Below are 12,349 nucleotides of genomic sequence, written 5' to 3' on the forward strand. Positions count from 1 at the left end.
AGTGAACAAATAATGGTTCAAGGCAATTCATTTTGCAGCTATAAAACATGCCAGCTGGCTAGTGCCAAGCAATATATGTACAAATACTTCACTTTGGGCGAGTTGTCTGTTCATTTGAGAGTTTGGTGCCTTAAACTATTTGTTTCACATTTACGCAGTCATCTGACGTGCACTTCTTAGCTGGATATAGCCTTGCATCCTCAGATAAATTAATGCATTTGTATTTATAGTCCTTCTTGTCTTTCACATGCGGTTTAGCTTGTTTTGTGCCAAGTTTGCTTGAGGGTCTCGTCAGCGGAAGACAGTTATGACCACTTGATCCAACTCCCAGTCATCGTGATTCAGAGTCTTGACGCAAATTGAAAAGTAACATCAAGTGTGGCAGTGACGTATTAAAAAACAGGTGTCAAGACTAGTTACGAAAGGAAATCTACAGACTGACTACGAAATACTGAATTGCAGCAAATGTTCTGGTTCACATTGAAGCTTATTCTCAAGGACTCGCATGCTACAACAGTAAACTAGTTTATTTCGTTTTTTCTGCTTCCATTTATGAGACGTGTTTGTCTGAAATAGATTATAGCACAATAATGAACCAGCCTAGAAAATATTTATTTAAATACCAGCATGGAAGAAAATACACAGCATATATGTGAACCTGGACCGAAAAACATAAGTAGCATGGGTATATTTGTAGCAATATATATATAAATAGAATTATATATCATATATAAATACAATTTATTACCCTTATGGCTGTTTTGTGATCCAGGGTCATATATATATATATATATTACATTTACATTTAATATATAAGATAAGGTGAGACTTCTAATGTGGCTTTGCATCAAGACATAGTGAGTATTTCTACATGATCACATGAGTCTAAACAGGTGTGCCGATTATAGAGATCCTGGGGGCTCCTGTCAAGGATGCACACCATGTTTGTGCACACAAATCCTTTACTTACCACAGGCTGTCAGCCAGAATTGTACAGAGCTCCATTACAAACGACCGTAAAGCTTATATAGTTGCTGCAACCTGTGTGGCATCGCCATGCAGTGAATTATGCTCTTTAAATATATATGAGCGACTGGAAAGGAAACAATGTGCTCCGACCTCGCCTCTACCTCTCTCTGCCTCAGTGGAAGTGTAAAAGCACGTTGAGTTTACATGTTTACACTCTAGATGCACACCAGTGTGATCTGCTGTTGAAATGATGCCTCATGATTTCAAAACATTCCTGTTCAGATAGATTTAAGCTTTGAGGTAAGTTTTTATCCATTTAAAAAAATAGCTTGTATTTGGAGGGGGGGCAACACCCATTTTTATAATGCCAAAAAACTACATTTTTATATCTTCTACTTTAAATGTGATTTTATTTATTATAAATAATTTTAGAGCTCTTCTATGACTCTTCTGCGTAGCTTGCCTGCCAAGCGTTCAGGATGTAGCGTGTGGGAGTAGATGGTGGTGGAGTCATGTCTGATACCACATACTTTATCTCTCGGCTTCCTGTGCTATGGTTAAATACTACTACAGTCTCCAAGGCTGCATTTTTCTTGGCTCTTTATTACATCATAGTGCTCCTTCACACTATTACTGTATATCACATTGAGTCAGCTAAAAGACCATGTATACTAAGAAACATTTGGGTTCCAGAAATAAAAATTCCATTAATGTTCTTCATAGGGGAATTTGTTTTGAAACCTTTAAAGAGCTATATGTAACAAAGTTATTAATAAATGGTATATGCTTTTGTTGAAGCCACCATATGCATTATTAAAAATGCTGATCTCCACCCATCGGGATTCAAAACAATCAAACTGTGTCAAAACACTTCCACCCACTACCATAAAGAGCTGCAACTGATGTAATCGAGTCAGCTTCCTATGCTCTCAAAGTGCTTCAATATATACCTGTATGCATATTTTGCAATAAACTATATTGTTTCTATATTTAAATATGGTCACACTTTATTTTAAGGCCCAATTCTCACGATTAACTAACTATTAACTATGACTTTTGCATCAATAAACTTAATTTGCTGCTTACTAATAGTCTGTAAGGTAGTTGTTATTTATAGGTGTGGGGTAGAATTAAGTTTTTTGTGTGTGTGTGTGTGTGTGTACCACGTGGCAGCAGATTGAGGCTATCTACACCTAATGTTCTGAATCCATTTGTCCTGTTGTCGGAAGAAGCGCAACTACATCAAGTATGTCAGAAATAAAACTTTATTTTTCTGTCTGTGACTCAACAAGCCACCCATTGTAAACAGAATCACTGGTCATTATGGGTTCTATTTGTTTTTGTGTCGCGTCACACAACTAGCGTCTGGTGTGGACACAATGTAAGGTTTTTTGATTACCAAATACATGTAAAGTGAGCTAACTATAATTATATAACCATCAGATTTCTTATCAGACTACTTTTGTGTTCCTCTTCTAAACAACATATTCCTTCAACAATCTGAAGATTTGAAAGGTGCTTTTTATCAGCTCAGACATAGATTGTTGCGTAACTTTGATTACATACTGTATGCAAGCACAGTTATTTAGTCTCCTGTTTATCATTTCATGAAGCGGTTTAATACATTGTAGAAACAATGCCTCGTTGATATGGTGCACAGCGTCATCTCCCTCTTAAATGTAACAGACCACTCCTGATGTTGATGCAGTTTCCTAAAATAGGCACAGTGAACATAAATGTCATGTTGACATGTTGCCAAACCTCAGACTATGTTACACTTAGAGTATAAATCTTTTCTGGTTATATCTTTCTCTCTTACTGTTTGTATTATTATGGATGACATTAGGTTATATACTGTATATATGTTTGCATTAATCACAGGTTACAGTGTAAACAACATGATTAAAGAGTCAAACAAGTGATTGTTATTGGTTTGTGTGATTTGTTTTGTGATGGACAAGTCTAAGGTGTTGATTGTGCCGATGTTTAGAGGGTGATATGCGTTTTTGCTGCAGGGAAGCATAATAATCACCATGCTAATGCGCTTTGTTTTTTTCTTATTTGTAGCCATAACCAGAGGACGACTACATTCATACATCCAGTGACAGGCCAGATCTCTGCTGAGAATACTGATTTCAGACTTCAGGACCAGTAAGTATTGTCTTTCGACATTTCAAGGTCATTTCTTGTTTGGTTATATTTATGTTGTCTCAAACTACAGCAGCAGCCTAGTCCTTGATTTTGTTTTCTAATAACAAAGATGAAATAATTAGACTTAATATGCTAAAAAGATCAGGCTACATACCTCATGCTCCATGTCAATAAGGGCTTTTATTAAGCATTAATGAATTGCATATGGGAACGAAATAATTCCAGCAGCATTTTCTCTCAAAACTGTGTATAAGGATTAAATATAACCCTATAATGGTTATAAATAATAAATCGGTTCCACTTTATATTAAGTGGCCTTAATAACTACTATACCTACAAAACTTACATTTAAATGAATCAATTTGTAAAATGCACTTATTTTGTACATACATGTTTATATTCAGACTATTTTAGTCTGGTTGGGGTCGGCAACGCTGCAGAGTAGCACAGTACCTGCGTGACTCGCAATAGATGTAAACAGAGAGAAGTAGCTCCGGCTACAATGTTCTTCTGCCAGACGCGAGCGCCAAAAGTTACCAACTGCAGCTTTAATGTAAATTATTTATTCCTTCTTGTGCGGCCCGGTACCAAATGACACACGGACCGGTACCGGTCCACGGCCCGGGGGTTGGGGACCACTGCTCTACTGTACAGATGGAGGCTTATTAATTTTGGTCTGAAGGGCCATTTGCCAAAAATATGTTTTATGTTAAAAAGAAAAAAGCAAGCTCAGCACAGATGAGAAAAAGTAATGCAAAAGTCACATAACATTACTTTCCATAAAAAGTAACTAAGTAATGCAATAAGTTACTTTTTTAGAGAGTAATGTAATATTGTAATGCACTACCTTTAAAAGTCTTGTCACGGCCGATTAAACAGTGGACTCAAATGCAGAGGATGAGAGAAAACGTTTATTAATATTAGGCAGAGACTACAAAAAAGTAAAGGTGTCAATATACAAACATAAAGTATGTGCAAGTGAGTTCCAGACGAGCTCAGCGGACAAGTCTGCCTGAATAGATCCGCAGACACCATGTATAAGCAGGAGGAGGAATGAGTCACCCCCCAGGTGACTGCCGCTACTACCTGTTTGGGTGCCAGAATAGTCACCGGGAGGGTGGATCTAGCCTCAGCCTGAAAGATCTGTGAAAGAGCATCTGGCTTACTGTTCTTGGACCCTGTGCAGTAGGAGATGTTAAATCTGAAACAACCAAAAAACAGTGCCCAACGAGCCTGTCAAGAATTTAGTCTTTTAGCAGTGCGGATGTACTCTAGGTTCTTATGGTCTGTCCAAATGATAACCCTCCACACCAAACAGAGCTGAAACTATATAGGGAAGGAACAGGTGTACACAATTCCGTTGACGAGCCTTCCAACCACACCCACTCACCGGTCTAAGTGGAAGTAACGAGGGACTCATCACATCTGTGCACCTTGGTGCAAGATCAGCACTAATTCCCCAGGTCATGAGCAGCAGGATAGCACAGACAGCAGGGGGAAGCCGATGGTGCACCACTTGGTGGTTACTTTCCCCAACACTGGTAGTTAACTAGGAATAATTACTATTTTGATATTCTGTGCTACCATTTAAAGCTGCAGTAGGTAACTTTTGTAAAAATATATTTTTTACATATTTGTTAAACCTGTCATTATGTCCTGACAGTAGAATATGAGACAGATAATCTGTGAAAAAAAATCAAGCTCCTCTGGCTCCTCCCAGTGGTCCTCCCTATTGCCATTTGCAGAAAGTCATCCGCTCCCGGTAAGAAACAACCAATCAGAGCTGCGGTCCGTAACATTGTTTGTGTTCAAAATAAAGAAAAATGTATATAATAAGCGAGTACACCATGTACATTTTCCAAACCGTGTTTTTAGCTTGTCCTGAATCACTAGGGTACACCTATAATAAGTGTTTATATTCTGACTATTTTAGATTGCTTCGGGTGTACCACGGCGGAGTAACCCAGTACCTTTGTGATTCTTCATAGACATAAACAGAGAGAAGTAGTTCCGGCTACGATTTTCTTCTGCAAGACGCAAGCAGTTCTGTTTATTAACCGCTAGAGCGTCAAAAGTTACCTACCGCAGCTTTAAATTTTTGAGGTCAGGGTCAAGGATGCATTAAACTAATCAAACATGACAGTACGGATTTTTACAGTCACAAAAAATTACATTTCAAATGTTCTTTTTAACTTTGTATTGATCAAATAATTCTCAAAACTTATCACATTTTTCATTAATCAGCATAACTATTATCAACATTGCTAAATATTTCTTAGACATCAAATCAGCATAGAATGTGAAAAATGTAATGGCTCCTGAAAATTCAATAGTAGTTACATTTTACAATATTATTGTTTTACCTATATTTCAAATCAAATAAATGCAGGCTTGGTGAGCTTAAACAAAAAACTTTTCAAGCATTTAAAGGGGGGGGGGTGAAATGCTCGTTTTCACTCAATATCCTGTTAATCTTGAGTACCTATAGAGTAGTACTGCATCCTTCATAACTCCAAAAAGTCTTTAGTTTTATTATATTTATAAGCGAAAGATAGTCTGTACCGTTTTTTTCCCGGAAAAACACGAGCGGCTGGAGGCGTGACGTGTGGGCGGAGCTAAAGAATCAGGAGCATGAGTAGGCTTTTGCGCTGAGAGCATCGGGAAAAAAACATCATCCAAAACAAACCATGGCTAACAGTCAGATTCAGCCGTATATTTATGATCCAGAATCAGATCCAGAGGCTGAAATTTAACAAGAGCAGCAGCAGCAACGACTACAGCAGGACATCTCTATGTAGTATGTATTGAAACTGTATATTTTTGCTTGGTGGTTTTGGAAAATGACTAAGTTCCACTTTATGTCGTCTTTTTTTTTTTTTTTTTTAAGGTGTACATGTGGAAAGTGCAGTTTGATGACAACATCGCATGTTGTTTACTTGATGTGCTTACGTGCCAATAGCTAAGTTAACAACACAGAGATATTTGAAGCCGTTTTACTCACCGCATGCGGTTCCAACACACGATCATGACCCTTTTTCGTTGGGACTGTCAGGGTTACTGAGGGAGAGGACCCAGATGCAGAGTGAACAAGGAACGTTTATTGACAACAAGACAAAGCACGACAGGAGGGAGTGGCTTCAACAGTCCAGACAGTAGGATTGGGTAGATGGGTAGACAGTGGAGCAGGCAGATGGGGGGGGGATGACCGCCGAGGGGGGCTCTGGGTGATAACCGAGTGCAGGACTGTTAAGGAGGCGGTGCAAGGGACCAGACCACAACACCAGGAACCAAGGGCACTTGACTATAGAGGTAAAGCCACACACATCAGACCTCCAGGCGGGGAGACCCAGTAGCCAGGGAGAAGGCAGCAGGCAAGACAGGAACAGACAGAACTCACAAAACACTAGACAAGACTTAAGACAACATGAGAACAACAACGATAATAATAATAATAATAATAATAATAATAAAAATACAAGGGCAAAAATCAGACCGGGGAGCTATGACCTAGAAACAAGATGACTAGGGAAATAACCAAAGCTAACTAACCAAAGTAAACTAAAAGGGTAGAGAAACAAATACAAAATAAAGTTCTAGAAATAACGGGAAAGACTAACCAAGAGAATAACTCAAAGGGGAAAATAAATACTTCAAAGAACAAGTCAAACCCAAGTCAAATTAAAGTGAGATCCAAACAAAAAGAAACACTTAAACTAGACTAGAATAAACAGTGACGAGATGGGAAGGGGAAAAACTCTATTAGTATAGAACAGCTAGCACGCTAAGCAGACACTAACTCACACACAAAACGAACCGGCAACACATGAGGGAAATGATCACAATAAAAGCATACAGAGACATGAGAAACAGGTGACAACACTCTGACTAATGGGGACTAAACAAGAGGGCGTGACCAGGTAAAACAAGGAGGTGGGACAAGAGGAGCACGTGGTAGACACAAGAGACACAACCATGTGCTCAGGCACAAAATAAACAAAGACACATTGAACAAAGACAGTACAGACAAGACTGTCAGGGCAGGATCCTGACAGGGACTGCATTATCCTTAAGAAATAAACAATATGCAAATCCGGCGTCAAACTGGGCCTTGTTTGTAGAACAAGCATCTTCGAAATGCAGGGAACAAACAAAAACACTTGCACAACTCCGTTGATGCTCTGTAAAAATAAACTCCATCCACTGGTCCCTTAATGCTGTTTTTTTTTTCTTTTTTTTTTCTGTTGTCTTGCCCTGGCAACCAAAAACACACTTCTTTTGTGACATTTTGGTCTCTCGCTCTGATCAGTGAAGTCTGTTGTGCTCTCAGTGCTCTGCTATACGGGAGCGCGCGCTCTTCCGGGAGAAGTGCCCTCAGGACCCATATAGGGAAATTCCGCTCCATCTAACGTCACACAGAGCCATACTCGAAAAAAACTTTCCGAAACTTGTGACAAACCGGAAGAGGTATTTTTGGAACAGAAATACTCCTTCAAATGTACAACTTAATTTTTTAAACTTTGTCCATGTTTAGCATGGGAATCCAACTCTTTAACAGTGTAAAAAACTCAGTATGCATGAAATAGCATTTCAACCCCCCTTTAATCAGTACCATCATACAGTTATGATACATCATGTTGATGATCTATATGTTGGTAGATGCAACGCTGGAAGGATACAGCTGACTTAAGTATCACATGTCTCTACTGGCATTTGTCAGTAGTCTCACTCACTCAGATTCCCTCTTGGTGCTGTCAACTTGTAACATATTACAGCTGTCTATTTTCTCAAACATGTACACAGGGCACTTTTAATTATGCTCTTTATCAAGATATTCATTCAGTTGTATTCCTTATCAAAGACAAACTTAAATTTTGGTCTGACATTAAATGCTGTTTAGAGATGCAGCAATATCTTTCAGGTTATGTTAGGGAACCTCATAATAACGTTACACAATCCAACAACTCTAGTCAGAGAAGGATCTGCCATTAGAACATTGTTTTAACAGCTGCCCACCACTCTTATCTAACCTGGATCTCTCTAAAAGCAGCTCATATTAGTGTGTATATTACAAAGACTGGGCCGCTCTTAGCGCCTGTCTGTGAGAGGGAGGCTGCCATGTCCTAATGGATGCATCTCATTAACAGCTGTGTGGGTGCTTGAGGCTTTCTGAGAACCGCAGGTAATGTGTCATTGGCTCTTAATGTATGTAAGCAGACCAGGCACATGCTGGAAAGATCTAATATGTGCTGTAGGGATCATATAATAACCAAACTACTATACAATATGCAGAGTATGAGGACAGACTGTTCTGGAAGAAGTTCAAAACAACTCTTTCAAAACCTTTATTTAACTATAATTCTGAATCAGTTTTAAAACTTTGGTTTAACTCTTTGGTGAACAGACTTTGGAGACAGAACTTATTTTGCAGTATTTTTACAACAAACATATAGAATGCTATTACTCTTCTAAGCAATAATACAGTGTTAGAAAACAGTCAAATCTTATATTGACAAGCTGTTCAGACTCTGGTGACCCCAGCCATATCTAACATATTCTTAAAGACATGGAGAGGGCTAATTTGGCTTGGGATAGTACACAGGCCCTGTTTTTGGGCTGTGTTATGCAAATCTCCCCACACAGTGATGTAGACATGGGGGCGTTTAAAAAAGGCATTTTAGGAGGGCCTGGACAAGTCTTAACTTTTATAAAGTATATCTCTTTGGAAATTGAGGCTTTAGTTTTTGCGAATTTACCGATGCACCAAGAGCTTGTAACACTTAAAGAGAAAGGAAGAATTGAAATCGTATAATATGAACCCTTTAATTTTTATATTTTAATAGTGTGAATTTGAGTAATTTTATTATGTGTTTTTTGTCATTTATTTATTTATTTATTTTTTCAGTTAGCTTTAATATATTTTTATTTCCGTTTAGATTATTTAAGTGCTTAAACTTACTTATTTCAGTTAGCTCCTGAGGCAATTGTATTAATTATTATTTATTTCAGGCAATTGAACATAAAAAAAATAAAAATAATAATATTTATATTTATTTTACATCAGCTTTATTTCAATTACAGAAAACAATTAATAGTTTTAGTTTTAGTTAAAAATAACATAACTGCCAGAGACAGTCACAGTCAGATTACATCAGTTACATTTTAGGCAACCTGTCAGGACAAAAACTTACTGTACCTGAGGAAATTCTTTTGCAAAACGTGAAATATGTACCAAAAAGTACTTTCTTTTAGAAATATTGCTCTTTTCATGTCAATGCTGCGCTATGCTGCTATACCATGCTGATTCTTTCCACACCTTTACCAAGAGCCACTGAATAAAAGGTGCTTGATAGGTTTGCATGCCCAAAGCCCATAGACTCATCAAATGTGCATATCTAGAAGGACAGTCTGTTTTTTTCTGTTCCTTTTGTATGTTGTCTCTTTGTATATCTGGCCATCTGTTCTAAGAATCTGAGTGTGAGAGTCATGCTGTGAGGTTTCCTCAGCCATCTCCCTGCTGACTCTACCTCTTATATAATGAGAATCTGATTAAAATTAAAAACAGATATGCTAGTATACAGGTTTATGTTAATGGTTTGAGTTATATTTGGAAAAAATGGGCATTGCACACTAAATGACTGAGGATCATAGACTACTAAGTGGTTCTGTCCTAGATCGCAGTCTGTGTGTCTGTCTGACTTCTTATTTTATTCAGCAAGGATGCATTAAAAAGTGTCAGAAAATTTCTATTTCAAACACATGCTGATCTTTTGATTTATAAAAGAGTCCTGAAAAAGGTTATCAAAGTGTCCACTAAATATTAAGCAGCACACTGTTTTTAACATTGATTATAACAAGAAATGTTTCAGCACCAAATCAGCACATGAGAATGATTTCTGAAGGATAATGTGACCCTGAAGACTGGAGTAATGACTACTGAAAATGTAGATTTACCAACACAGGAATTAGTTAAATGTTTATATATATTCAAATAGAAAACAGTAATTTTTAATTATAATACTATTTCACAATATAACAGATGTTATATTGGATTTTTATTCAATAAATGCAGCCTTTGTAAGCTGGTCTTTTAATGTTTTTTTTTTTTTTTTACTTTTAATTTGAGTGTATTCCTTACTATTAAGATGCAGAAGTCAAAACTCAAAAATGTTGAAAGGTATTGAAGATGGACTCTGCCAAGAAATGCCATACACGTCCTTTCTTTTTGAGGTTTAAACCAATGATTTGATTAACTAATTGGACAAAAAGGAGAATATTAAAGCGGTATTGATCACAAATATGTTTTAAAAGGTGTTTGTCAGTTTGCATAAGTTATACAACCTGTTGACTAGCTGAGGGAGTTAATTTGTCATCCAGGTCAGTGAGCACTTATGGGAAATGCAGAACAAATTAATTTTGATAATGTTAGTTAATAGAAAGGCATGTAATGGATTACAATCAACCAAAAATTATTCATACAGCTGTTAGTATGCTGTATTTACACAACTATCATCACTTAGTCAGGCAACCCTTAGCCTTAATGACTGCCTGTAGTCTCCTGGGCATGCTGTCATCCAGGTTCATGCAAACCTGAACTTCCATTTTTTACCAGACTCGGTCTGAATAATTTCTGGTCCCAAATTTGTATAATTTTTTCTAGTAGTCTAATGTATGAATAAGTTTTGGGTATAATAGTTTACTTTATTTTGCGACCCTCACTTATTTAAATGAACTATAGTGTCCTGCACGCATTATAGTAAAAAAAGAAATATCAGAAATGATAACTGGTCTCTGGATAATTTTAGGTTTGACTTCATGTCCCTCAGTTATTTTCACACTTAATTATGCCCATTAAAATGTATTTTACAAGTTTTTGTTACTTTATTTGTTAATTTTTTTTGCTCTATGGTTCATAATCTTTAATTTAATAGCATTAGAGCTGCTCCATTGTAGTGGGCTTAGTGCTGTAATCATGTGCTTTGCTGTAATGATGCAGGGAACCACTCGTTATAAATCTCCTAACTGTGATATTTTCACAAATAGAAGTCAAAGGTTTTTTTGTTTTGTTTTTTATCTGAAACGTACTGTGATTTATATTCCAAAGCCACTCATATAATACAGAAACACTCAAGCAAGCAAAACACGCACATCGCATGCACATGTATCTGTAATGGTGCAGAATGAGAAGGACAAGTAGTAACAGGCTGTTTCAGCCTAGCAAATTTCACACAGGCTGCTAGATTCAATTCAAGTCATTTTTGCCTAAGGTTGAAAACAAATTATGTTTATAGTGGATGCCCCTATGAATGGTCGTATTTTTTACAATTTAGTTTTAATCCAAATGATGCGCGTGCTAAGTGAGTGAAAATCAAAGATCACACTACAGAATTGTGCACGCTCTTTCTCTCTCTCACTCCCTACCATATTAACTTAACTGAATTATGAAATTATTTTTTAAAAATAAATAAAATTACACTGTACATAGTAAACTTAAACCAAGGTTTTATTTTAATGAAAAAAAAAGCTAATTCATCAACTTATTATAAGTACTTTATTATAATTACTTTTTCTTGCCAGTTTGTGAAGACTGTTGGAGAGTTCCAAACTCAGACCAGATGGAGGTATTTGTCCATGTGGAGCAACAGTTACTGCTCTGAGACACTGAAAACAATGAATCATAAGCTGCTCGCGTGTAAAAGGACCCAGTGCTGCGCTTCATTCTTAAATTGTGCAGCCTTAATGAAATGTGTTAAATGTAAAGCCATTTAGCAGCATAACAGAGCCATCACTTTGTTCTCCTCTGCAGGACTGGCCGACACATGCTGAAGCAGCAGCCACAGTCGACCACACGGCCCTCCAGCACCATTAGTGAGGCCTCAACTGCCATCACTTCTTCAACTCTGGACACCACTTCAGGCTCAAAGGTCAGTAACAACCTGATCCTGTTGGACAACAAAACTAGTCAAATGGTAATACATAAAACTGGTATTTTATAGAGATAGAAGTAGAAAACACTACAGTATATAGAATGAGGCGAGCAAGTTAGCTTCACAAGACTCCTGATGCACAACATTCTCTATGCTTGGTCATCATCTGTCCTGGTAATGAGAGTGTTAATTCTTCTGTGCTGAGGCGTCAGTTCCCAAGTGCTGGTGACAAACACAGAGTAATCAGAGCCTTTGACTGCCATCTCTGTGCAGACACAGAAGACCAATGAAAGGGATTTTTATTC

General features: G+C 37.3%; 2 protein-coding genes across 7 annotated transcripts in view; one reads left to right on the plus strand and one right to left on the minus strand.

Annotated features, from left to right (window-relative positions):
- LOC127977209 (homeobox protein aristaless-like 4) overlaps nt 1–12,349 on the minus strand; it is a 539,817-nt gene that overhangs the window by 236,767 nt on the left and 290,701 nt on the right. The gene's annotated exons all lie outside the window — the stretch shown is intronic.
- Nucleotides 1–12,349, plus strand: part of LOC127977202 (pleckstrin homology domain-containing family A member 7) — a 94,925-nt gene that overhangs the window by 42,549 nt on the left and 40,027 nt on the right. For all 5 annotated transcript variants that reach the window (XM_052581924.1, XM_052581925.1, XM_052581926.1 and 2 more), the window contains 2 exons: nt 3,037–3,120; nt 11,924–12,041. In XM_052581924.1, the coding sequence (XP_052437884.1) occupies nt 3,037–3,120; nt 11,924–12,041 (202 nt within the window). The remainder of the gene's footprint in view (nt 1–3,036; nt 3,121–11,923; nt 12,042–12,349) is intronic.

The sequence above is a fragment of the Carassius gibelio genome, chromosome B18, assembly GCF_023724105.1.
Source record: "Carassius gibelio isolate Cgi1373 ecotype wild population from Czech Republic chromosome B18, carGib1.2-hapl.c, whole genome shotgun sequence".
Taxonomy (NCBI): Eukaryota; Metazoa; Chordata; class Actinopteri; order Cypriniformes; family Cyprinidae; genus Carassius; species Carassius gibelio.